General features: G+C 37.5%; 4 protein-coding genes across 6 annotated transcripts in view; 2 read left to right on the forward strand and 2 right to left on the reverse strand.

The window, feature by feature from the left end:
* Window positions 1-183: 183 nt before the first annotated feature.
* Window positions 184-3118, reverse strand: rac2 (Rac family small GTPase 2). The gene is made up of 7 exons (XM_077718639.1): window positions 2975-3118; window positions 2140-2211; window positions 1813-1930; window positions 1669-1731; window positions 1381-1540; window positions 638-774; window positions 184-340 (listed from the first exon to the last, which is right to left on the reverse strand). The coding sequence occupies exons 1-6, from the start codon at window positions 3007-3009 to the stop codon at window positions 644-646; spliced, it is 579 nt and encodes a 192-aa protein (XP_077574765.1). The 5' UTR covers window positions 3010-3118; the 3' UTR covers window positions 184-340; window positions 638-643.
* Window positions 738-15218, forward strand: cyth4b (cytohesin 4b). Of its 3 annotated transcripts, XM_077718634.1 has the most exons (15): window positions 738-760; window positions 1475-1586; window positions 5978-6060; window positions 6132-6202; window positions 6585-6648; window positions 7080-7198; window positions 7502-7582; window positions 7741-7853; window positions 8103-8251; window positions 8502-8613; window positions 8696-8772; window positions 9438-9509; window positions 9600-9754; window positions 10210-10316; window positions 14210-15218. In XM_077718634.1, the coding sequence occupies exons 2-14, from the start codon at window positions 1517-1519 to the stop codon at window positions 10295-10297; spliced, it is 1254 nt and encodes a 417-aa protein (XP_077574760.1). In that variant the 5' UTR covers window positions 738-760; window positions 1475-1516; the 3' UTR covers window positions 10298-10316; window positions 14210-15218. The 3 variants fall into 3 exon arrangements, with proteins under 3 accessions (XP_077574760.1, XP_077574759.1, XP_077574761.1); XM_077718633.1 differs by lacking the exon at window positions 14210-15218 and having other exon boundaries at window positions 10210-10603; XM_077718635.1 differs by lacking the exons at window positions 738-760; window positions 1475-1586; window positions 14210-15218 and adding an exon at window positions 4859-5054 and having other exon boundaries at window positions 10210-10603.
* On the reverse strand, window positions 11427-17943 carry fam83fb (family with sequence similarity 83 member Fb). The gene is made up of 5 exons (XM_077718630.1): window positions 17380-17943; window positions 14902-15069; window positions 14307-14428; window positions 12530-13266; window positions 11427-11766 (listed from the first exon to the last, which is right to left on the reverse strand). The coding sequence occupies exons 1-5, from the start codon at window positions 17842-17844 to the stop codon at window positions 11720-11722; spliced, it is 1539 nt and encodes a 512-aa protein (XP_077574756.1). The 5' UTR covers window positions 17845-17943; the 3' UTR covers window positions 11427-11719.
* Window positions 17944-25271: 7328 nt separating this feature from the next.
* Window positions 25272-27818, forward strand: part of LOC144198723 (voltage-dependent T-type calcium channel subunit alpha-1I-like) — a 55456-nt gene continuing 52909 nt past the window's right edge. The window contains exon 1 of the mRNA XM_077719891.1: window positions 25272-25642. The gene's annotated coding sequence lies outside the window, so the exon portion shown is untranslated. The remainder of the gene's footprint in view (window positions 25643-27818) is intronic.

The following is a 27818-nucleotide window of genomic DNA, read 5'->3' on the forward strand; positions in this document are numbered from 1 at the left end:
ATCAGTCCTTATAGAATGCTAATGCATGCTAATAGTTGTGATTAATCAGCAAGTTACTTGTGCTTGTGGCAGGTGGCAGGGATGCTTTGAGATAAATGAGAAATGGCATATTGTCCATTCATCTCATTTGCCTTGAGATGACAAATCATAAGAATGATTAATAATCTTACACTTGAATAACTGTATGCTTGATTTTCATTTTTTTTATTTTAATCACAACAAATAACATTTGTATATATGAATGAGCAGTAGCAAGAAGGTTTGACACAAATATGTGTCCACATTATGTATTGACATTTAAATCCTTTGCAAGAACTTCAATGGAGGACTTTGATATACTCTGGTAAAGAAAAAAGAAGAAGTTATCAGATTGATCTGATTGATTCTGATAATGAAATACATTTCCTGTATCTGTTATAGCAGTAGGAAATAAAACATTTCTACAAAAAAAAGTGATCTATAATGTAATGAAGGTTTTTTTTTTTACCCCATTATGTGTTAAATCTTTAAAAATTTCAAATACTAATGAAATTGTTTTCTGGATTGATAGTAAAATAATAGTTCTGTATTGCCTTTTTATGAAAACAGTAATTATTTTCTTGGTTAACATGAAAAATCTAACGTGTTTGATGGTTACCTTTCCTCAGATGAGTGTGCAACCCTTCTTCTTGATTGAGGTTGGGGGCGGGCAAAGAACTGCTCTGATGGCTTCATCAAAAACAGTCTTCAGACCCCGCTGCGTCAGCGCAGAGCATTCAAGGTATTTGATGGCATCTGGAATACACATTCATTTGCATGGAACTGATCAAATAACTTGAACATGAATTCAGAGTAACTTGAGTTTCAAGCATATTTGAGTGTTTGAAGCAAGGGTTCAATAGATTTTAAGATTTCAAAATACATCAAGATTTTTAGTACACATGTACACAGTAGATCAAGGGTGTCAAACCCAGCGGGTTGGTTCGCGGGCCGCTTTAACGTCAACTCGATTTCATGTGGGTTGGACCATTTTAGATATAATATTTAGATTTTTTTTGTATAAATGGATTAAATGAACTAGATTAAAGTCCCTGAATATTCAGTTTTTTATAGATCTAAAACAATGTTTATTTAAGCTTTTTTAAATATATTTTTATATTTTACAACATTGGTTTTGAACTAAAAACAAAGAAAATATGGATTAAAAAAAATAGCAATTATCGATTTAAAAGGGGGAAAATCACGAAATATATAAGTATGTACTCTTCATTTTAATTTGATCCTAAAACAGAAAGTCAGCACTCATAATTTACTTTCCTGGGTCGCACAAAGTGATGCGTTAGGCCAGATTTGGCCCTGGGCCGCCACTTTGACACCTGTGCAGGATGATCAAGGACCTACCTATCTCCTTGGCCAGTGCCAGACCTTGTGGGTACGTGATGGGAGACAGTTTCTTGTCCTTGAGCTTATCCACCGTGTCCTTCTCATCCCTCAGATCCAACTTGGTGCCAACCAGGATGATTGGTGTAGATGGGCAATGATGGCGTACCTCAGGGTACCACTGACAAACAAGTTCACAAATCTTCAGTTACATGGCGCTTTGATCGGTAAGATATTTATACCTCATTTATGGTGAGCTCTCCTAATATGTATATAAATATGTATTGTTCTGTAGAAGTTGAGCCTCACCTTAGCTCTGACATTCTCATGCGAGGCAGGACTCACCAGGGAGAAACAAATCAGAAACACATCCTGCGCATACACATCATAACACACCCAAAAAAAGGGTGAGGCTTTATTTGTGTGTGTTTGATTGTTAGCATCTATTTATACCGTCTGTGGGTAGGACAGCGGTCTCAGTCTGTCATAATCTTCTTGTCCTGCCGTGTCCCAAAGGCCCAAGTTGACCGGCTTGCTGTCCACCATCACATTGGCTGAGTAGTTGTCAAAGCTTCAGGATCAGGATAGAAAAATTGCTCTTTTGGATGGGTGTTATGCACATTTAAACATATTATATGACGTGAAAACTTCATTTTGTACATTTCAGTTTATGGAGTTGTCCTTTAAACCTGAAGCGATTGGAGTTGTGTCAGTTTTTTACAACCTGATTGATTTGGAAGCCTCTGTTTTCTGTGCGTGAGTGCCTTTTTTTGTACTCACACAGTGGGGATGTATTCCCCTGGGAAGGCGTTGGTTGTGTAACTGATCAGTAGACATGTTTTCCCCACCGCCCTGGGACAGACACACAAATACATGCACCCTTATGTGACATTGAAAAAAAGTTGTGTGAGTGTAGAGAGGAAATGAAGACTGTGAAAACAGGAAGCGGTCTGATTGATGCGGTGTCGTCACAGCTGCTACACAAACCCATATCTCGTCTTTTACTTTTTTATGTGAACAGCAACCATGTTCTCTGAATGATGTCTGCCTTATAATGACCATCAAGAAAGTATAGGACAACAAGAGTGCTTATTAGAGAAATACATCAATCTAATACAATCAATCCAAATGTTGATCATTGTAAAATAAAGTGAGAAATCATTATTTTTCACAGAAGAGACAAAAACACAGCCAGGTATTTTAAAATATAGGGGGCCTTTCTACAATAGGGGATTTTGGGGATCCATTTTAAGACATTGGTCCTCACTGAAGAGCATCTAACACTTTTTCCACACGACACTAGTACGAATGCTCATTCTTACGAAAAGGGCTGTTTGAAGGGAAAAGGAAGTTGCTCAAATTGTTCTAGCACAGTCTCAACAATTGGTGTACAATTAGTTTCAAATGATAGCATACCGGACAATTAATTTACTTGACCAATGACCTTACCTAATCTTTTTCATCAGAATCTAGAAGTCAAGCTCAGCGATTCTAAAACAAATCATCTTTGACACTTATAACCTCACACACCCAATTCCAACAAAAGTTTTGACACATAACCATCTTAAGTACTACAATATTTATAATATACATTGAAAAGAAATGTAAATCATACCCGTCTCCAACCACCACACACTTGATGGCCTGCATGTTGCTCGGATTCACACTCAAGGTGCACACAAGCTCAAAAACCTTCTACCCTGTAAGACTACAGGAAGTTGTAACACAGACACACACGCACATAATCATACTTCTTTTCAATATGTGTGCGTTGTGGTAAAGTGTTGCAGTGTGTTGCGCTCAACTTCCTCATACCTAAAATCTCACTCTCCTAAATGGCCATTCGTATCTTAAAAAAAAAACAACTCTAGTTATGTCTATCTATTTGTATGTTTGCCTGACTATTCGTCCTTATATAAATACTGACATGCAGGTAATATGTATGTATGAATTAGAATAGGTATGTATTCATTAATAAAACTAAAATGATTCACATCACAATTTTTATAAGATAGAAAATGATGCAAACAGAACTGTTGTATATTAATGTAGTCACAAGATTGGCATTTAAACTTCACAAATTCAAATTGCTTCCCATTACTATTCACACACCTAAAATACGTGTACTTAGCTGGTTAGTTTCTTGGTTAACTAATAGATACATTTTGATTAATTTAGTGCCATAATAACTAGGCCCTCATTTGTTTCCCTTATATCTTCTACAACCCTCCACCGTATATTTAAACAAAACCAGAACAAAACAAAATATTAACCTCGATTTCCAATCTGTAGCTTGGCTTTACAGCCAAAAGGTGGCATTGCAGTTCTTATTTGGTCCTAAATCAATGAGTTTCCCTAATCATGTCATCTTTTCCTCATAAGGATGTTAGTCTTTTTCTCTAAAAAAATATGTTCCACGCCACTTTAGCACATCCTTTCAAGATAAACTTGTTTAAACTAAACGAAGGATAGTTCATCTTGTACTTTCTGATTTTATTGCATGATTTGGCGGTCATGTTTGAACACTTGAAGTGATGTCATGTGATGACACTGCCAACTTTCATCACCTCCATATGACAAAAATGATCAGACAAGCGGATCCTGTTGTGAAAATGCATTATGGTATGGCTCGGTGGCACGAGTAGTTAGCATGTCTGCCTCATGGCTCTGGGTTCCTGGGTTCAAATCCAGGTTGGTCCACCTGTGTGGAGTTTGCATGGTCTCTTCGGGCCTGCGTGGGTTTCCTTTGGATACCCCAGTTTCCTCTCACATTCTAAAAACATGGATTATAGGCTGATTGGACACTCTAAATTGCCCCTAAGTATGAGTGTGTGTGTGCGCCGATTCAGGGTGTCCCCCGCTTCTGGCCCAAAGTCAGCTGGGATAGGCCCCAGCACCCCCACAACCCTAATTAGGAAGAAGTGGTTCAGATAATGAGATGAGAAAGAAAGACATACATTACGATAGCTTGAAATAAGAGCGACACTGAACAAGCTTCTGTCCAACATGGAAAATTTATCTCACGGCTCCAAGCATCAGAGGGTTTTTTTTTGGATAATTTTGTCCCCGAGGCGGGACAACCCCCTGGCAGACTGGAAAATCTTATCTCCTCCTTGCTAGGCACTTTGAGATGGAAAAGACATTTTTTTTGTTCCTTCAACCTGCTACTGGTAATACTTTGCCCTGTGAATTTTGTTAAAGAGTTCTACTACGATATTTGGATACTTTTAGAAGAATACTCAAGAATTTGTCTTAACATTGAGCTTTTTTAGTTTTGTTATTTTAGAGTAGCCATTCAAATTTTTGGTCCCTTTGCTGAAAACAATAGAAATATTTAACAGGCATGTATTGACTTTTTTTAAATGTAGTCTACTATATTTACTTTGTTCAGAGGGAAGAGGAAGTTGCAACTGGAACAAAAAAAGAGAGAAAAAGGACAAGCGTCACCAATGTGCCAGTTAGACATGTTTCAGGCTCAGGTTTTAATTTGAAAGGATGATTTCCTCATGAAATGAAGGCTTGGAGGTGTCGATGTTCATGCGATTTAAAGGAGAGCGCATCACTCATTCAGGTGTTGCCCACACTGTGTTGACTTCATTCTGATGCGGCATCCAGGCACGTTTATGTAGTCATTTTATTTTGATATACTTATTGCGCTTTCATTTTGGTGGAGCTCATGATTGACAGCCAAATGGGTAAGAAGAGTTTTAATGAAATTCATTTTTTTGCTTCATTTAACAATAATTTACATTTAAAAAAATATATACAATTCTAGTTTTTCTTGGTTTTGAAAATATATAAATGTATTAATAGTTTATATGGTAATGATGATTATATATGTATATAGAGATACATTTTTTGTTAAAATGATAGATTTTGTTGTTGTTATTTTTAAATCGTCATGTGAAAATAAAAGTTTTAATAGTAGATTTGATTACACAAAACAACAATTGTTTAAAAAGTATGAATAGTTAGACCTTAATCTTTAGTGATTTTATTTATTATAGAAGGTGATTTGGTTAACAGAAGTAAAAATATAACATTCAAATACATTTCATAATTTTATTTGCCAAAATGAGCATGCACAGATTTAAAAAAAAAAATATTAGCCATCATTTTATTACAACAATAACATGGCATAATGAGATTTTTTTTCATAAGATCAGCGTAAGAAACAGAAATTCTACAATATGTGCTGTTTTGGTCAAAATTTTATAGACTACAACACAGTAAGAAAGTGTTTCTTCTAAACAAAGTAAAAATGTGGTGTCATTTCCTTCATATGGTCACCATTTAAATGCCAGTTCTTTTTTCACTTAATGTCAGCAGCATCTTTGATGACTTTTCATATGCATGCATGTTGCAAAAGCAGAGCACCGGAAGGGCGTGCAGCTCATGTTGTCGTCCACAAGATACAAGCAGCTTCTAAGAGGAAGTGCACTGATGATTCCATGATCACATATTCAGACAAAATATTATTTTATTTGATACAAAGCAGTCCGAGTCCAATATGAATGGAAGTCCCTCATACACAAAGTTGAACATAGGCAAGAATTATAAATAGAAACTCATCTTTGTCTTCCACAAAAAAGCAATAACACATTGTCACTTCTTTTAGTTCTGTCAGACTTCACAGCGGCTGAAAGGTTAGAGCTAGAAAATATCAAGATGTACAAGAAGGGACTTCTGGCTGATATCCAGGTACATCATCACTAATTTCTTCGCCACACAAACAAATCAATGCAAAAATTGATGTTGATTGATTTTTACAGAAACTGAAGGAAGAAATCGACAGTGTCATGGCAGAGATACTCGTCTTTGAGTCGTCTGAGACTGAAGAAAGGTATGAAATACTCTGCCAATCCTGATATGATCTACAAATATTAGTTCCAATAGATATCTGGTCCATATTCCCCTTTTTTTGCATTAGAGACTAGTTTAGTGAAATTCTCTTATAACACAAATGTTAAGTGCATAAACGAATAAACTCCATCGAGTTTTTGCAGGAAGACTCATAAATCTGGATTAATTTAAGATACAATGTGTACCATTTGTATTGGAAGTAAGCATTTTAGAGCTATTTTATTGCTACCAATGTTGAACCACATTCATTTATTACGCCAAAAGCCATGTCTTAATTTGTAACCACTAATTTTTCCATCATTGAATATCATTAGGTCACATTAAGCAAGATTAAATGACTCTTGTATTGCTTTTTTTCCCAGCAGAAACATGGGAAGGAAAAAGTTATCCAATGGGAAGAAGAAGTTCAACATGGACCCCAAAAAGGTGGGCTTAGAAATATTTTTTATGGTGTAACAAGCAATTTTCTGAAACTGGGTTGCATTTTCTCGCCTCCATCTCGGCAAAGCGGGGACTTCCTGTTTGTCATAGGGCCGCCGTGTTTGTGGTTTCCTTTGTATTTGCAAGTAAACATATAACAGCAATGCTACTGAAAACATTGACTTAAGTACACCAGTATTTTTGTAGGTTTGGAAAATCTGTATGTTTTGTCAGTTTTTTCCCCAATTACAGTGCTAAAGAAATTTTAAGTGCACTTTTTTTACACGTGAAAGCGGAACAATGTGTGATTTTAGGGAATCGGAATTTCAGAAGTTGGTTCCCGTTCACATTTTAGAAGAAGATGAGATCATAGTCAAAGAAAAATCAACTCAAAGACCATTGCTATGGCCTGATAATGTATTGTGTTTTTGGTTCAGGGTATCAATTATCTGGTGGAGAACAAGCTTTTAGAGATGAGTCCTAGATGTATCGCTGAGTTTCTCTACAAGGAAGAAGGCCTCAACAAGACGGCCATTGGGGAGTTTCTTGGAGATAGGTGAGCGACTTCAATCTGAACATTCCATGCAGGCCAAAAATGCAAGATAAGTTATCATGTGACCCTTAAAATTTGATTCAAGTAAGAGTAAAAAGTGAGCAAAAACCTATTAAAAAGCAATATGAACCAAAAAAATGTATGCGATTTTGTATTGAAGTACAATAAACGTTCTAAGCTCATTTCAGTTGATTCCAAAAATCCTTCAAAGATTTATTATAGAGATATTTTCTGATCAATTCTGAGGAAATCCCAATGTGAGAAAGATGAGAAAGATGTTCCATTGTCATTTTTCTTTTTAACCAGAGATGACATCCACCTACAAACCTTGAAGGCTTTTGTGGAACTGCATGAGTTCTCTGACCTCAACTTGGTTCAAGCGCTCAGGTTCGTCACATACTTTGAAGTATTGGAATTAATATTGTAATATCTCCCATTGAGAAAACTTAAATAGGAATAATTCCACCAAAAAAAACAACGCATGATAACGTGAAACTGTGACATCCCATCACACAGATTTACCAAAGTGTCTTTTTACATGACAGACAGTTCTTGTGGAGTTTCCGTTTGCCCGGCGAGGCCCAGAAAATCGATCGTATGATGGAATCATTTGCCTTACGATACTGCAACTGCAATGCTAACGTCTTCCAGTCCACAGGTAGGCTCAGATTTAAAGTGTGTATGCACATATTTTTAATTTAGCAGATTAAATCTCCCATCCACTGGTCAGATGAATAATAGCTGAAAACAAATAAACACTAAAATAATTCAGTTTATGATGCCACATACCTTTTGTTCATGAAACAATTTCCTTTGGGACTTTCACTTCTGCTGGTCTGGCTTTGCTTCCTATTGTGGCTGCACGTGAGTTCCACGTGATGTGATTTGCCATCTGTGTCCTCCACAGACACGTGCTACATATTATCATTCGCCATCATTATGCTGAACACCAGCCTCCACAATCCCAACGTGAAAGACAAGACTACGCTTGATCGATTCGTGTCCATGAACAGAGGCATCAACAATGGCCTTGACCTCCCTGGAGAGCTTCTTTCGGTAAACATGGTCATCAAACATTGATCTCAAGTACTGTGAGGCGGATGTGCTACCCACTCTTACACCCTGCCTCCATGATTAATAATATTTTATTATTTTGGGGTGGTTTTGTAGTATTATTGTCATGATATATTGCATTTTCCTTAGCTTTTCTTTAAATATGTTATTATTAATTCTTGAATTTTCCTCACTTGGTATTTGTTTGTTAGATGTTCAGTTTTAAATTAATTTATTGTTATGTTTGGTGTAGAAACTGTACGAAAGTATCCGCAACGAGCCATTTAAAATCCCAGAAGATGACGGGAATGACCTCACGCATACGTTTTTCAACCCCGACAGAGAAGGATGGCTCCTCAAACTTGGTAAAAAAAAATCAGTGAAAGTGTAAATATTCAAAATCAAATGGTCATTTGTGATAACTTTTTCTTATATTTTCATTTGAAGGTGGACGAGTGAAAACGTGGAAGAGACGATGGTTCATCCTTACTGACAACTGTCTCTATTACTTCGAATTCACTACTGTAAGTCTTCTCATCACAAGCAATTTGCATACTAAGTATTAATAAAAATAGTCTCATGACAGGCCAAAAATGCACCTGAGGCCAAAAATGGATTGACGTTTGCGCCATGATCCATACACCCTGTAGAAATAAAAAATAATGTTTAGAATCTTGAAGAAATAATCACCCTCAACAAAATAGCTGTTCAAACTCCCCCCAAAAATCATTTTTCAAGAATTAATATTCATAATAAATATATAAACGGTCTCAGAAAGCTACTTTTTCTATATATTTGTATAGCAAATGGTTTACATTACATTAAAAGATTGTGCTAAAGAAGGAAATAGAAACTTCATATATCATAAGTAAAATGCAATTTTTCAGGAAGAAAAAAAATCAGCTTTTCAAATGTGAAAGCAGAAATAATTGAGCTAATGTAGTTGCATAGACAAGGTTACAGAACCTCTCCTATCTAGAATATGCTTGAGTTCATAATTAACCAATCAGGCAAGCACGTGCTAGGAGGGTTAACAGGTCAATCAGAAGAGCTTGGAATGGTGGCAGGCATGTGCTGACTCCCACTTGTTAATGTAGAACACACCCACAGAGCCAGGTTCAAGAAGAGTGTGGATATTTCTTCTATCCAATGAGGTTGCTTCTAATAGTTGTCTGATTTTTCCTGGCAGGACAAGGAGCCCAGAGGCATCATCCCTCTGGAAAACCTTTGTGTCAAAGACCTCCCTATGCCTCGGAAACCTGTGAGTGTACATCACGTAGCAAGATAATTGCTTAAGTCTGGATATTTTATTATTTAGTTGGTTTTAAAATGGTTTTATTCCTTTTTGTAGTACTGTCTGGAATTGTACAACCCCAACAGCCGGGGTCAGAAAATCAAAGCATGTAAGACAGAGGCTGACGGCCGTGTGGTTGAGGGCAAACATCAGTCGTACGCCATCTGTGCCGCAAGTGCCCCCGAGAGAGATGCATGGGTCAATGCAATCAGGTACCCAAGAATCCGTCTTGATTTATATGCAAGTCTACCTAACAAATTGCATTTCTGTTATTCAGTATCAGCTGTATATACCATTTTTTTCCCCAAAATGTAAGTCCCACTTGTTTTATCATAGTTTGGACTAATACTCTACTTAAATGCTTATTTTTGTCACTCTTTGAACACCAAAAACCTGTTATGTTTTTAGGCTATAGTAATTCAAAACACTGTAAATGTTGCCTCTTTAGCCTGTTTCCATTCAACTATGTTGACTTTAAAATATGCTGGTTATTGGTTTCTAATCCAATTTTTAAAAATGCCCTCCCCAAAATGCGACTAATACTCCAGTGAATATTTACTTTTTTCCTCTTCATCATGTTTTATTTGGTTGGTGCTACGAACCATTAAAAAAAATGCATTTTAGTGTTGACAGCGATGATTTTAAACAAGCCATCATTTTTTTAAAGGGCGAGCATCACCAAAGACCCCTTCTATGACCTAGTTTCTCAGCGCAAGAAGAAGCTGATCAAGCAGAACCAAAAACAACAGGACTGAACCAAAACTTGGACAGAAGGTACTCAATGGTGAATATTTTTGGCTGAGGATGGAGAAGTTTTCTCTTTGTTTTTAAGACCAGGACACAGTAATAATGTCCAGGAGAAGGCATAAGTGACTACATGCCAAGACTCATAGCAGGACTCTTTTGTATTGTTGTGATTATTTTTGAAGTAGCCATTGGAGAACTGGATTTTAACCTTTTTTTGAGAATTCTTGGCAGTATATTTTATTCAAATACACATTTTATAGACAAGTTTTATAAAACAACTCTATTTAAATAAAAGTTCTCATTTCACATCTTAATATAGTACAAATACAAATCAATAAGGACTGCTCATTTATTAATATTCACTAGATAGTGTTACTTATCTCCCCTATTTAAAGCCTAAGTAATTGTAAGATACCTGACATGTTGGTCTATATTTTCAAGATAAATTGGGAAGGAAGTTTAAATGTGAACTTATATAAATATTTGATCAGGATTTTAAACCAGTTATGAAGATCATGCTTATCATTTTTCATCATTAAAAATTATAGAATGGGGAAGATGGGTGACAAATGAAGGTGGATATTTAAAGGAGCTATTCTTACAAACTTGAAATACTGAATCATTTCCTCTTAGTGTACAGCGACTGTTTTTACTTTGCTTCTGCTTTTCCTTTTCCATGCATATATCTTTTCAAAATAAGGTATTCTTTTATAATCGAAACATACAAAGCAAGTTCTTTGCTTTGTATACACAATGGACATATGCATATTTGCTCTGGTCACATCCTTTTCTTACTTTCTTACTTACACCTGCTTCTCTCAACTATAGCTTAATAGCTACTTAAATGACTACTAGGAAAAATGATATAATTAATGTTATACCAACATTTTTTTGGAAAGTGATAAGCAAAACAGCCTTAAAAATATCAACCTAATATAAAAAACGAGCAGTATTTGCTACCCTCGAGTGGCTCGAGCAGCCACTGCAGGCTTAATAACAACAATATGAAAACAACAGATTCAAAACAATAATAACTCAATATTATCCTAAATTTTTAATAATACCCAAAATTTAAGGGGCTACAACCTTACTAGAGATTGAACCTTGAGTTCACAAACTAAACATCAACAAGAAAACTTAACACAAGCTAAATTCTGAACAAAAGTAACCTCATAAAAGATCTTTTATTGGTCCTCCAACGATGAAGAACATACGCACGTCTTGCTTTTATTACCCACTTTTGATCGGTCAGCCGTTTAGCTTGAATGATACAGTCCTGCTAAAAAAAAAAAGGAAAGTGGTGCCCAAGGTGAGTAGTGGCACGTCTGAGTCTTAATTCCATCACATTATATACTAACAAAAGTGATTTTAGTGCTTGTAAACTGTTAAAAATATTTACTTAAACTAAAATTGTCTTCCAAAACGAGACCTCAGGACACTTTGCAGCCATGTTTGGTTTGACGTTGACTCTTGCAGCCTGATGATCAAAAAGAAAAAAACTATTAACAAACTCTCAGAATAAGTGTGTGAGCTTAGAAAAAATAAAACTAAAAGCTAAAGTACGATCGTATTTCGTGTATATTTGTAATTCATAGCTGAAATAACGCTGTAAAAATAATCTCCAAACTACGGCGTGTGGTCCAACTGTGGTCCACTGCCTATTTTTTTATAGGCCCTCAGTAACTTGACTTCACTACTTTTATAGAAAACATAGAATCTTATAAATTGTGCTACATTGATGGTGATTTTCTGGCACTTTATTGGTGGACATTTTCTTTTGATTCAGCCCAATCAAAATCTCCCTCCAATGGCAGCCAATGAATTTATACTTATAATTACTACCCAAAAAAAGGCATTTTGAAAACCCTATTTTTTTAAATGAATTTCAAATTGGCCTTTGTGTGATTTAGCACACACACATAAGCTTTTCCTATTATATATTTGTTTTGTTGCATCTTAACGCAAGTCATATTGTATTGACCATTGGTCAAGGACAAATGAGCTTTCCCCATTGGTCAAAATTGTATGGCAACAGGTGCTTTCCTTAAATCTATAAAACAAGAATCCCTTTGCCACCACTTTTAGTGTACCATCTCAAATCTTCCTTTTGGATTTGAGGTGTCTTTTCCAGATCAATGGTCAACAAAAACCCAACTTTAAACAAAGGGCAGTATCCACTGTACTATGTTTAATATCCACTGCACTATGTTTAATATCCAGTGTACTATTTCATCACTCACTAATGTTGTCTTGAGGGACCTCGACCGTCTGCAGTGAGTCCGTCCTCGGCCCAAGCGTGGATGGCCTCTTGAGGAGCTTGAGCTTGTTAGAGGGTGACTTGACCCTCACCTCCAGGTGGTCCTGGCTGCCTTGTTGTCCGGTGGGCTCTACTGGGCCAGGGCTTGACCTCCCACTATTGATGGACAGCTTGCTAGCCGATAACTTTTTAGTGATCCTTTGCCTCAGTGTCAGCCTCTTCTTCTCCGGTGGAAATCCGTTGGGTTTTTTGAAGAATTCCACAGGAGCTTGAGACGGTAACGGGCTTAGGCGATCTAGCTTCTCGCTACTGGTGACCTGGTCTGGGGGCTCCATAAGCCGCAAGAGCTCAGATGGTCTAGTGGGTGCCTGCAAGGACCTTGCTGGATGCGGGACGTCCGGGAATAAGAGGAAGTACTTGGGGTTGTAGTACTTGTGAGCGGGAACCTCGATGTTAACGTTGTGGGCATCGCCAAGGCTGACTTGGAAACGGGATGTTGTGGCGGGAAGTGGAGGGCGCTTTGAGGCCACCTTGGAACGCACGCTTGGGGTTACTTTGGGGGTTACTTTGGCTGGCGGGCTCACGTGGAACTCGCGGAAGAGGTCTAGCTTCTCTGACACGGCGTAGAGCTCACGAAAGTCCTGGTCAAAGAACTCCACTACCTGGCCTGTCATCACCATAATGGTGTTGCGGTCCATGCGTGATGTGGACCATGAGAAACTGGCAGGGAACAGAAAAACAAGTTGAGTGTCACATCATTAGGTCACCAACCTTCACCACATGCCTGTTGATGCGCATTTTTAACATTCTGGCAAGTTTTGCTTTTATTTTGCACAAAGTGAACTTGATTATCTACTTCCATTTGTCTTTTGGCTCAGATTGAAACTTATTGTACTCAAATTGTCAGTTTCTTAAAACAAGCTTAGTCAGGTTCTGGGAAATGAGATGCTACAAGAGATCATAAATTACCAGTTTTTGCATATGACTGCTACCATTGAAAATGAGTGGAAACCCAGAACTTATCATAACGAATTCATCCAAGAGGAACTGATAGGTGGGGAATTTTATGACAAGTATGTTTTAATCAGCCACTTTTACACTCTTTATCTCTTCTTTCTCTTAATGAGTTTGGTCCAGCTGTCACTTTTGACAGGAAAGGTGGCACTGCTTCCAGTTTTAAGTCGATCCCGTCAATCACTGTGTGCTAATGACACTCTGAAGAACTTCGCTTAAACATTTAAAACTAGAATATCGAGTCTAAAGCCGGTTTCCTAGGTGTGGTAGTAAATTTGTCATGGCTCCAATTACTGCTCTCACTTATAGTATACTTTAACTCCTTTATTTGCCCCCTGGTAGAAGCAGCTGAATAGTTTATGTTAAATAATACTAATCTGTTTCTGTCTTTCAGTTTTTTGACCATGGATATTTTCTAGGAGGACATATTTACTGGTGTTTTTTTTAAACTTATTGTCTCTATTCTATATAAAACATTTAATTGCTCATTTTTATCACTGCAAAAATTAAACATCTTTCATGTAATGTCATAAAATGTCAACTGCTCCAAAGTATGACAAATAGAATTAGTTGCAGTTGCCCTACTGACTTGAATGCTACTATAAATTAACCTTTAAACTAAGATGTTGGCCTCTCCTTGTCTTTTCAGGAATTATTTGCCTCATGTGGCTTCCCAAAATCCAAAATGATTAGTGGGAGTGGCTATTTGTGCTGATATTTTAAATGGGGAGGAATTGGGTTCTCACCTGTAGGATCCAAAGACCACCTTGTCTCCATCCACCAGCATGTACTTGGAACACATAGCGCCAGGGAGTCTGCCAAAGGATAAATTGAAGCCCACTCCTTTAAGTGTCCTGGCACGGATGCTCTGCAAATCAAAGTGGATCATTATGAACACAACGCCAAGCTAATGCAAAAAAAATAGCCTTATTATTTGAGTTAAAAAAATGAGTTGCTTCCTAAGAACACTGTGTGCCTCTGCCTCATACCGTCATAACATCAAACAGTTTCAAATGTCATTCTGAGGTTGGTTTGCTGTCTTGCATTTTTGTGGTATGCGAGGTAAGTGCACATTTCATTTTGCAAGACCAGGAAATAATTTTGAAAATAAATAAGGCACACGTGTCAACCCAAAACAAATATTACACAAAACAATGTAATATTACAGTGATATTCCCGATGTCATGTTTTTTTTTAACCTTTATTAGGCTACGTTTTGAGATACTTTACAAAAGAAGGTTAGCTTAGAAATGTGTGGCTATATAGTAGTTGCTGAGCACCAATGAAAATTCCTCACATCTGTGACAATCTTCACCTCAGTGGGAAACAGTAACATCTTACCCGAAGGTGCTGGGCGCCAATCTGTAGCCGGCAACACATGTCCAAGAAGTGCGGCACGCCACTGTTGTCCAGCAGGATGTAGATGGGCACAGAGCGACGCCAGGCAGCATCCATCAGGTCCTGCAGTATCTGGAGGTCAGTGAGCAGGTCCATCACTATGGCAATCACCTGTGTTTACAGAAGAAATGACATTATTTGCATTTAATTCATCTTTTCAAACAACATTTTAATTTGGCATAACACCAATCACATCCAGTATTGTTTTTTGGAGACCAGTATTATTCACAAATTGAAAAATTGTGATATAACCAGTGACAAATTGTATATTTATGATGATCCCGAAATGAAAACAACAATCTAGTTTTGGTAAACCATGTATACACCAATCATAAAGTTATCCAATCCAATCAAAATAAGTTGCTACTTCTAATCTAGTTTTCTTTTAGCAGGCCTCACAATACAAGTTCTTGGCTGTTATGAAAAGTTTGGGTCATTAGCATGAGCTCACAGTTCCAAAAAGTGCTCCTGTGAGTTTTTATTTTCACGGCAACACTGACTCATTCTTCTTGCTGAAAAACCCAACCTACAAGCAGGTCAGGCACACAGAGCTGTTTCACCACCACCACCCCTGCACAACATAATTAATGTTTGAAAAGTCTTTACTTCTTCCCAGGCACTCTGCTAGAATTTTAAGTGGCGAACCCCAGTGCTCGCTTTTATCTGCTTGTGTACTGTTCATTGGGCCCCCAGCCTGTTTATTATTTCCCTTCAGAGGAGTTACGACTGGGAGCATTGCTCTTCGATTGAACTTGCTGCTGACAGCTACTGGCTTTCTTTAAAAAAGAAGGGCCTCACAAGTCACTACAGGGAAGGCCTACACATTAAAAAAGTGGTCTCAAAGACCCTCAATTGTCAAAAGAGCCATTTCGGGGAAACTCATTCGTGACGTGTTTTTCAACACTAAAATTGCATCTATAATCTTTTCAAATCCACAAATACCAAGCTTTTAATGAATTGCATACATGTATTCATCCTTTTTAAAGGTTCAAATCTTCGTATGATTTCAAAGAAAGCTTGTTGTGACTTGAACTTCAAGATCAGAATTTGAGGACGTCAGCACTCTTTCCCTTATTTGGCAAACTAAAAGATGTTGTAATCTTTGCACACCACTGTAAATCGAAAGCGCCAATAATAATGATACACACTACTCTTTTCATGTCATTCAGTAGAATCATGCTCAAATTAAACACAAACACTAGAGTACAACCAGTTGAGCAACAAATAAACAGCAGTATGCTTTCACATCCAACTGTAGTAAAAAGGACAAATACACAACTAAAAGGAACCCATACAGTACGAATGCTGATTTCATTCCCTTGAGATTAGGTTTTTCTTAGCATTGGATTTTATTGTTTTATAATTCACCTTGGGAACTGCCATACTATACAATTTAAGAAGGGAGTGAATGTGGGACTGTCCTTTTTCACCATCTATATCTGGGATTATATTTTATAATTGACAAGTCTGATCTGGTCTCTCTTGACACCTGGTTGCTAAAATATTTCTGGATTCCAAAACATGTTTTAGGCTGTCCAAAATACAAAATTAAATCAATTATCGATTACACGCTTTAGACAGGAAACAGCACACCCAGAATTGCATTGTGACTCGAGGGTAAAAGACAGTTCAGTCAAATCTAAATTTAAATGTGAAGCCTTAATATACTGTTCTTTTTCCTAGGTATTTTGACCAATGCCAAATTCTCGATAGAATACACCTCTGGAAACAGGTGAGGAAAAACAAAAAGTGTGTCAAAAACTTCCAGGATTCAGTTACGCGTCAATGTTTACCAGGTTCTTGGTCCGGGTCACACCCTTTCATGACCTAAGTGGAATTAGGTTATGTGCTTTATTTACTTAGTAGTGCTCTTTCACTCAACAACTCATGAACAAATATAGGCCATTTGGCACAAGTCTAACTAAGTATATTTCTTCATCTAAAAAAAAAACAATAGACGTCAACTAGTTTATTTGTTTCTGCTCTTCCGGGCCTTGTTGAAGCTCCATCTTTTGTTAAAATAACCATTATGAAAGTAAAACAAAACTAATGTTCAGTTGATTTCTATTGTACAAAGTGGTAAGCACTGGGATGTGTTATTATTAATGTGGGCAGTTGATGATGCTCCTATGAAAGGATGTTTTATGCATTCAGGTAGAGTACATAATTATAGTTGTCATAGTGCACACTATTATATAATTAACTAACAAGAGGAACTACCGTATTTGCCGGACTATAAGACAAACTATATATGTATATGCATGTATGTATATGTATGTGTGTGTGTGTATATGGTAATTATACTTTATTATACTAGGTCAATTACTGCACTGCTGTAAACTGACATTTGATCTAGAAAAAAATGTTAAAAACATGGTGTAATATTTTTTATCATTATTAGTGTTGACGATCGATGCTCACCTTGGCAGCCCCCTGAATGAGTCTGCGTACTACTTCCTTGATATGAGGCCCATTGTTCTTGGGCGGGTGAGTATGGACCTCTACCCGGGTCACCCCCCTGAAGATCCCCGAGCTGGGCCACCCGATGTCCAGTGGTGGCACTTCGGTATCGGACATTTGGGGCCAGTAGGTGGAGTGAACCCCTGAGTCTGACGACCCCGCCGACGCCCCCGCCTCCCCCTTGTCATCATCGCCGGTTTCATCGTAGTGTTTAAAGTTGTTGTTCAATGTTTTAACTTCTCTTGCTGACAAAAAGTCTTTCATATTGTCGTCCCTGAGGCGCGTTTTGAAAGCTCCGTCGCCGTTCTTGAGGAGTTCTTCTACTGCTGCGCGCTGCTCCTCGCTGTAGTAGAACTCCGGCCGAGACTCGGGCACTTGGACGCCGATGTGTCCGTCCTCCATGCACACGAGCTGGGATTCGGCCATGGCTGGAGCCCGATCGTTTGGCCTTCCTAGCTGGAGGGGAAGAGGCGATCCACACGTCAAGAGGAAGCCGGGAGAAAGTTACCTGAGCCGGTGAGTAGAGAAAGGGGCTTGGCCAAACCGTGATGCATTCACGGACCTAAACACACGTCATCACGCTTTGTAAACTTCAGAATTCAACAATTCCAAACTATTTATTTCAATTCTATTCATATATAATATTCTCTTTCAAGTGTTACATTTAAAAGTTGACATATCGAATTCTGACCTTTAATTTATGATCACTATTAAACAAAACCACTCCTTAGTGCTAGAGCTAGAACATGTTTCTTGTTTGCACACTATGCATTTTCAATTTTAATAACTTATATAATAAAAGAGCAAAGTACAAAGTTATACTGAAATGCATTGACAATTGCCACCTGCTTTCCATTGCGAATATGTACACAAATAGTATGTATTTGCCTTATTGTATGATTGAAATGTACAAAATACAAACATTAATTACATATCAAATATTAGTCTATGAAAATTAGTTTCAAACGATTAAAAATAACAGCCTAATTAAAAGTATTTTTCCCAGAAGAATATGTTACAGTGTTATAAATAATACTTGTTTACTTTCATTTCTTATCAAAATAGTAATAATAATAATAGCAACAATAATAATACGTATATTAATCAGTTTAATATACTACTGTGCTATTGATGTAACTATTTATTTTGCCACAAGGTAGCAGCAGATTGCAAGAAAAAAATTACTCATTCTAGGGCCAATACATGTGATTTATTCATCACATACATTTATTTGCCCTTAATTACAACAAAGGTCTCATATTAGTTCATAGACCCCCAGTTAGGGAAAAATCAGCATGATTGACAGTATGATTGACTCACTACTTTCATCTATTCAACTTGATTAAATCAGCAAAATCAATGGAATCTACAAATGTTTGATCATTCAACTAAAATAAAAGCCGACTAAAAACCATTAAACTGAAATCTAAAGTAAACTCATGCATGATAATTAAAAGTGACTCATTTTTTATTTTAATTTGATCCTCTAATCAGTTAAACAGGTAGTAATATAGCTACTAAATTGAGGCATTGCTATTAAACAAAATCTCTGATAAAACCCACCCCGTTAAATTTCAATAAACTGTGTACATAATGAAGAGGACAGAAATATCTATTCACAAACATGCTTTCTCAGTATCGCCTTCCAGAAAAGACCAACATCCCTTAATTGACTCTGGTTGCTGATAGACAGTAGCAACTATCTCATTATTCCTTCAGATACATGGCCAGTATCCATTTAAGAGTGTGTCATTACCCTCTAACCCTCATGCCGAGCCCAGTCATAATAACTGCTGCAATACTTTAATTTGGTGGCATTGTCCTCTGGTGCCACAGCAAATTAAACAGGGGTTGCTTTTGCAGTGTCAAGGCAATGAAACTATTAGTATCCAAATGACAGATGAGTTGTTGACAGCAAGCAAATAAAATACATTAAGCATGTTCCAGATTGGAAAAAAACACCTACTAGTTTAGTTAATGAATGGCTTAAATGAATACATATTTATGAGAGGATATATTACTTAAGTTTGCTTTGCAAATGCCATTCATTGTCTTGTATCTGCACTCCCTTTGGGCTGTACCCGTACATGTGTATGCCTGTTTCACTGCTCACATTGCTCTTTTTAAATTGGCGGAAACACCTCAGTGAACATTCGCTGCCAAGGTGCCATTCAATGTTAACGGTTCCGCTAACTCGGATTAGAGTGCATTTGACAGTGTGGGTGCTTTTTTTTGCATGTGCATATGTTTGACAGTGGCATCTTTTTTGGCACCAGGAGGCTTCAGAGTATCTCTTGAGAGGCCAGGAACAAAAGAGCAAAAGAGATTTGGTAGGAGGAGTATTCTCCGGGCATAGTGTTTACTTCAGTTGTTTGAGAAGTAGAATAGATATAAAAAAACACCAATTGAAGCACAACCTTTTTATTTTCTTGCTGGAAAAAAAAGGTGGTTGTGTTTATGGATGTGAACACATTGTAAATGCACCTAGAGCAGTAAATGTCCATGGTTGGTCAACAACTATGAAATGAAATGGGAAAACAATTTGGTTAAAGAATAAATTATTTTCTTATACAGTAGGAAGGAGCCATAAAAGGCAATGAATGGAATGAATAGGAAGAATAGAATGAATTGAATGCAATTCATTGGGGAGTAGGCAGCTTTCAGGTTCGATTGTTTACTTGGCTGCCTTGTTGCATCAGAGCTGATGCATAAGAGGATGGAATCTACCATTTGCCTTTTTTTTGTCTTTGAGAGGATAACAGCATAAAGGCACAGGTTAAAAGTTAATTTGGAACCCAATCCCTAATTTGCAAAAGTAATTTGAAACACTGGCACTGGATTTACTGTTGAGACAATTACAATTTCTTCATAAATCTTGGAACCTTGCTGATTTGAAACCCTACTTTGACACGTTAGCCCCAATTATAAAACCCTAAACCTTCTTTACAACAGCTTGAAACACCTATAACCATGTAAGCATGATGTCTTCGAAGAAAAAATATATGCTTTTAGTTCAATTTTGCTAAAACCTTCTTAACTGGTGACATGGTCTAGCAAATTGATAAACAGTCATGTGTTGGCACTATACTTTGGACCTGAAGATGGATAGAAGGCTGTCCCTCTTTGCACACAATCTGGCTCCGAATTCATCCATCAGCGTAGGGCGACCATTCATCAAAGTCCTGTCTGTCTGAATGCCCAGTTTGAGTTTGGAATCAATGGGAGAGAAGGCAAAAAAATAAGCAGGGACTTTGTAAAGAAAATGTGGAGGCTTCTGAATGAGAATATGTCCTTTATTGATCATGGCAAAGCAATTTTAAAATACCAATGTCATACCATAACCATGAATGCATACAATAATTCAAAACCCTGACCATCAACTGCAAATTAGGATCCTGATTTGAAACTACATCAGAAAATTCCAATCTGTAATGCTAACCCCGAACATACTGTAAACGATTCATTCACTTGGCCTCCCACAAGATTTTCCAACCCCATTTATTCTATTTGTTCAAAGTTGTTGTTGATGGGGTGGTCTTTGGAGATTTACTGTGCATTGATATCAGCTATCACCATGGTGACACTATTCATGTTTGCACCACCTACGTCTGGAAATGCAGCAAAATGACCCTTATTTGAATATAATGGCTATTCATTATAGAAGAAGATCAGGTCAAAGTAGGGCAATGGATGGCAGGATAAAGAAATACTGTACATACACACAAATACATGGTCAGGCATAGCAGGATGGTTGAATAATTCAATAGTGCAGAGGTCTTCAGTGTGTGTGTGTGTCATACGGTGCATTATGTCATGTTGATATCATTAGGTGTTGTGTCTAAATATAGGAACATGCATGTATTAGGTTAATATGAATTGTTTGCCAACAACAGTTGGAAATTGCACGAATAGACCCACACAATGCAGTATAAAAGGTCTTCTGATATGCAGTCCCCTTTGTGCTGAAAGTCAAGCTGTCTCATCAATGCAAATGTATCAATGTTTAAAGTAGTTTTGGTTATTTGTGCTGGTTAGTTGTGTTATAAGTATATATGACTATAATTGCTTGCTCTTCACTGAATTTTTAGATGGAGACAGCATGTGATTCTGCCAATTTGCTTCGGGTTGGAAATTGAATTGGCCCCTCACTGAGGAGAAAAAAGGCTGGTTATTGGACATTATTTGAAGTCAAATAATACTTTCATTAATAAGCCCGATTGTACCAGCCATGTTGTGGGCCATGTCCAACATAGTCCAGGTCATATGGTGCCTCATAGTTGCCAGGGAAACCAGATGGTGAGTCCACAGGAATTGACCACACACCCACCCTCCATTTCAGCCCACCCCGTGATAGATCTTTCTATAAGATTTGATGCACAGATTACACAAGCATTTTACATTTTGAACTCTTTGTCCCAATTTTGCAGTCACTATATTACAAATGTACTGCTAAAGTTTTAGAATAAACTAAAAACTCGTATATTTATTGAAGTTAAAAGAAAGGTTGACTCTTATTAAAACAATTCCTCTGCAAAGCAGTAAAGTTGGGGGTGCTGGAGACTATCCCAGTTAACTTTGGGGAGTAGGTGGGGACACCCTGTATTGGTTGCCAGCCAATCGTAGACTATGATCTCAAATGACTTTATTCAGATAATTTTACAATTCAAGTGTTTGCGTTCCAGATCCAATTTAGAAATTAAAAGTTAGGCAGATGACGCTCTTGATGCGAGCATGGCACAAAATACCAATCAATCTCATTAATCTCACATGCTTAACCTCAGATGCCTAGACTGGCAGCGGAATCAGCCATAAATCACAGCCTTCGGTGTTAAATGTCATCTAGGATGGGATAATAGGCATGAGAAGAAAAAGGGGGGACATTGAGAAGACGAAAAAGGATGTGTCACACCAAGTAGACAAGAGGATAGAGGCCGGTAAGGGAGATGATTGTTGCCTTGGTTGACATTTGGCTCGGAAGCAGATTGATGCCTAGAGATCAGCCCTCCTTCACTTGAGTATTCTCAATGATGGGAGCCAATAGAAGGTATCTTCAAAATGTCATGTCTGACTTGCACGTTGCATGTGAACGCTGCAGAGCCAGTTAAGTGGCTCTACATTTCCTTCCCGCATAAACACGGTCGAGTTGGTAAAATACCAGTACATTTCCTGTCTCATGTCTCAAAACCGGGTAGATTACGGGTCATTTTGGCAGGTAATGGAGGTCCCAGATGAGTGGCTATCTATCCCTAAAGTAGCTGCCCTGTAAGGGGAGGTGGAAACAAACCTTGATACAGGCTAATTTGGCAGTTTATTTATTTAGGTGCTGGTTGGTAGGTCGCTTGGTCAGCAAGTTGGATAAATGAGAGGGTCAATAAGCAATTTAGAAAGGTTGAATCCCTGTAAATGGAAGTTTTGCTCTTAGAAAGTGTTTCTCTTTGAATCCATATTATATATCCCTATATTCTATTGTACGATTGTATTATGAGGGAGTTGAACAATAACGGATGTTTTTATACTGTCAATTGGGATAGATAAGTAAATATTTGTAGGCTTGATACAAGGTTGATAGGGATGGGAAAGGGTTGTCAGGTAGGTTTGACCACATTACATTTTTTAAATGTATTTTGGTGTGTATTGGACAAAAAAGAGCATGCACATGCCATCACACCCAAAGAGCACAGTAGTGTGCCTCTAATATTCTACATGAGAAACCATGAATAATGTATGTGAACAGTCATATAATGGCAGCGTGACAGATGTTTATTGCCAGGCACATGCATCCACACACACACGAACAATTTTAAATGTTTAGCTATTGGCCACATGACAGTAAAATGCAATGGCATGACCAGAACACTTGGTTTTAAATCTTGCCTATAACGCTCCATATAACCTTGTGTATGTCTGCCTGATATGCTCCTATATAAGTGTTGAAGAGCTAGTATACTTGGAAGTTGTTTCACGTTTCTGTGGGTCCTTTCTACAGACACAATTGTGTACGTAAAGTATCAATTTTATCATAACTAAAGCCACCAACATACCAAAACGTAAAATTTTAACATATTGACATAAGTATAGGCTAAAAAAAATCTAAACGTAATAAGTTGTTGTCAGTCAGAGTGAAAAAAAAATCAACATTTTCATAATTTAACTACCTATGTTTCTAATTTTCAACCGTTTTCTCCACCTCCACTCCAAAACTACTTTACTATACCTACCAACACGACTTTAAGCAAAACTCCTCCAGGCGTATGGAGTAAGCCAAATCACTTGGGCCTGCTTTCTGATGTTATGTCATCATCCATAGAGCATTTGAAGATGCTGTAGGTTGACGGTAGGTAGTGTGACTGAAAGCTGACAGGTAAATCTCTGCGGTGGTGGTAAAGCCTCTTTACTTTGTTAAGGTTGCATGCAGACACTGTGGAATATTGAAGACACAGCAGTAGTGCAGAGGCTACTAACCAGTCTGCAGTAGGTGGCTTATTATAAATGGCCGTTCAGATCAGACAGGCAGATGACAGATGGCAACACATGCAGACAAGCAAAGAATGGCACATTTAATTAGCATCATAATGCCCATGGTTGTGGCGCTTAAGCACACAGGGTAGAGCTGGATGCCGGACAAGAAAGAAACCCACCCACTGAAGGACTGATTGATTTTTTTTGTGAATAGGAAATAATGAAATGAAGGTAAAATGTGGCATCCATCCTGGGTTAGAGTTTGAAAATATGATTGTAAATGTATTTTATTTAGATTTAGGAAAGAAAAAATGATTGTTTTGGCTTTCAAATGAGCAAATTTAAGGTTTTGGACATAAGTGAGTGTTGGAGATTGAAATATATCTTGAAAAGTAGAGTTTAAATTGAAGTTAGGTAACTAAGAAAGTGTGTTTTCTTGACTGGTAATTGTATTTAGTTTTAATAGGAAAGCATTATAGTCAGGTCATCTTGTTTTTCTTCCCACGAAGCTGAATCAGAGAGCTCAAAAAATAAAATAAAAAATGAATAACCGAGTGCTGTTCAGTAAGGGCATGATGAAAATAGGAGATATAAAAATAAGAAGTGAAAGCATGCAGAAAATCAATATGCTAACTTGAACATGATGAGATTACATCAGCAGGGATTAGCAGAGTTGACATTGATACTAACATTACTTTCCACCTACACTTGCATTAAAAATGGATCACATGTCCCCAATCACAACATCAAATATTGGACTTTTTCACCCATACATTCATTCATCTTCCGTACCGCTCATCCTCACAGGGGTTATTCGAGCCCCCTCTCTCACTTGACTACGGGCAAAAGACAGAATAAACCCTTGACTGGTCGCCAGTAGGGCACACAGAGAGACGACAAAAATGAATGTAAATAAATGTGTTAAAAAAAGGTATATTTAATATGCAATTAAATTATACAATTAATAAGGTAGTTCAATCAATGTTAACTTGCCCAGTTAATATTATTAGTATACCATTAACATCAATATTGACATTATAGAAAAATAAATAAACAAAATACATTCCCTCATCCATCCTTGCTTTCAAACTGCTTTCAACTGGTTCTGAGCATCAAGTGATGAACTGTTGATTTATTTTCTTTCTTTTTATTCCAACAATTGCACACATACATTCATGTGGAGTTATGAGAAGAAGGAACACAATAGGAAATCTCTTTACTTGAGGAATTCCCAGAGTTTGAGCTCAGAGAAGGTTAGTAGGCGGATGAATACATCTGCGGCAGACTCGAACCTGCAGCCTTTTGGATCACTCTGTCGAGTGCACGTTGCGAGATAGAGAGAGGGAGAGAGAGGGGGCGAGGAGAAAGAAGAGGTGCATGAGACACTCCCTGCACCCGTTTAGGTTGCTTGTGGCCACGGTGACATCGTACCGACTCCGCCAAAAAAAGGGGTGCGGAGTGGCGAAGCACAACGTGGGATCCCTCCGCCAAGGCGGCCCGTGGGTGGATGCACGCCCGACGCGCGCACACCCGTTTCCCACAAAGTGTGTGACAGGTGCAACAGGATTCCAAGCAGCGCTTGGCTTGTGAACTGCGGACATTTGTGCACGTGGAGTACCCTAACAGAAGACCCTTTCTGGATTTGCAACCGAATCCTAACACAGTTGCAGAGTGGATCTGGATTTGGATTGTTTTTATTTTTAACCAGGATTTATCTTTTTTCTTGTGGCTGCAAGATTGTGGAGATTTCATGTGGAAGGAGAGGGTAAGCAACAGTTTTTTTGGCATCTAAAAGATTGCACATATTTGCATGATTTGTTTGCAGGATTAGGAGTTGGATTTTGTGTTTTTTTTTGCATGTGTGATGAGTCTGGAAATGTTTGGGCGTGGGGATTTCAATTAGGTGATACTTTTCACCTGGGTTGATTTTGGTGGAGTTGCTACAACAGGGGGCGCTATCTGTGTTCAAACTATGCTTGCTGGTCATTATTTCATTGGAACACCTGTGTACGTCCAAAACATTTTGAAGAAAAACATTTGCAAGATTGGGGTGGACACATATGGATGCTGTTCATAATAATTGGCTTACTGTTTTGTTTTTTTATTGCTGTTAGTATGTAATTTATATCTTAGATGAATGAATTTTCAGCTGCATGGATACAGGATTTAAAATATATATATATTTTTCCACATATACTTACCAAATTTCAAAGGCACAACATTTTATCTCGTTTTTTCCAGTTTTTTTCTACAATTTGTCCCCAGATTTGGTATTTAGGGGTTGCAAATGTTTTATAAATTTCCTTTTTATTATGACGCTTTTTTTCATACTTTGTGAGTCACATACAATGTCAGAAATCACTAAGTGGGAAACTATCAGGTTATTTACATTACTGTCTTCTCAAATATGTCTTAGTTCTTGAAAAACTGCTTTTTTATGTCACTATAGTGAAGAGTTTTATTAAATCTGAAAAGAGTGTAACCATCTTTTCTCCAGTAAAATCCAAACAATCATAATATGTAATTATTTTAAAAGAAGATTGCTGAACATTTATTTTAATCGCAGTAAAACAAGTACAAAAAAATGTTGATAGCTAGCTGGTATATTTCTTACATCAATACATTGCCTAACACGGTTTACCTAGTATAAATGGAGTAATATACATAGCCTAATAGAATAAAAGGGCAAGAAAGCTTTTAGCTACATTAGTGTTCAATAGTGACAAGTTACAGGCTATACACACTTCACATTCCTTAAGGGACTATGGCTGAGTGCACAATTGATTTTTAGAAAGATGTCACAGGGGGATCAGTTCAATGCCTACATTCAGTTTGCATTGATAATTTTAAGTACTGAAGGTGCATTCAAATCATTCTATACTCTGCAGCATATCCAGGATGTCAAGAATCATGATGCACTGTGTTTAAAAATCAGTTCCTTCTAGAAAAATAAGTACATCATAATTTACAGTCCAATCTCGGGTAGTGAGAATTTCCAGGAAGACTTCTAGCTAGGATTTCTTAGATTCAGTTTGGAGATCTCTGAGAAGATTCTCCGAATCTTAAACGCCGGAGGTTTTTAGGGTGTAGATAGCTCCACGTTTTCTTTCCTGATGCGAACAGTTACAGCAACCTGTCATCCTTCTGCAAGCCCCTTTGCTTCGATCAATATGGTCTCAAAACTCAGCCCACTGACCCTGATGACTGGTTTTATTGCCCCGTAGGGATGGAACACGCACACACCTTTGCAATTTATTCCTATAAATGTAAAAAAAAACACAGCAAAAAAAACGACCATATTGCTGCAAATGGGAGCAAGGGGCACGTCATTTACTTAACTGCACATGGGGGATGAAGCATCTTTTGGTGCACAGTAGTGGACAGATGTTATTTTGTTGTCAACAGAGCTAAGATTTTGTTGCCTTTTCTGAATAGTATCGAGATATTTTTTTTCTTGCCAAAGGAGGAGAAATTGCTTATTTGCTAGAGGATTTAAAGATGAGGATGATGCATGTAGTGACTTAAATGACTTACAAAAACAGAAAAATATTTGTTTTTTGGCACCAACATAGCCACAAAAAACAGTCAATTACTTATTGCATCTTTTCAGTAGAAAAACAACAAACTAAGGATGCTTTTCATTTTTGAGGGATGCACATTTTGCTTTATTTTATATTTTTTTCAAAGCTTTTTCAGTTCCAACTCAGTAAAAAGGACAATGACGATTCATTAATTAACCAATTCATTAATTCAACAGCGCAATATAAACACCCTCAAGTCCCCCAGAGATAATTTACATTCATTTATATCTCTTACTCTTTTGGTGAGTACCATAACAAGTTCTTCAGTGGCATGAAAACGTTTGGATATCTCCCAAATACCCATACTTGCATGCCTATCTGTTTAAATTGATCTGTCATTTGAGTATGCAGTAGCATGCA

The sequence above is a fragment of the Stigmatopora nigra genome, chromosome 6 (assembly GCF_051989575.1).
Source record: "Stigmatopora nigra isolate UIUO_SnigA chromosome 6, RoL_Snig_1.1, whole genome shotgun sequence".
Taxonomy (NCBI): Eukaryota; Metazoa; Chordata; class Actinopteri; order Syngnathiformes; family Syngnathidae; genus Stigmatopora; species Stigmatopora nigra.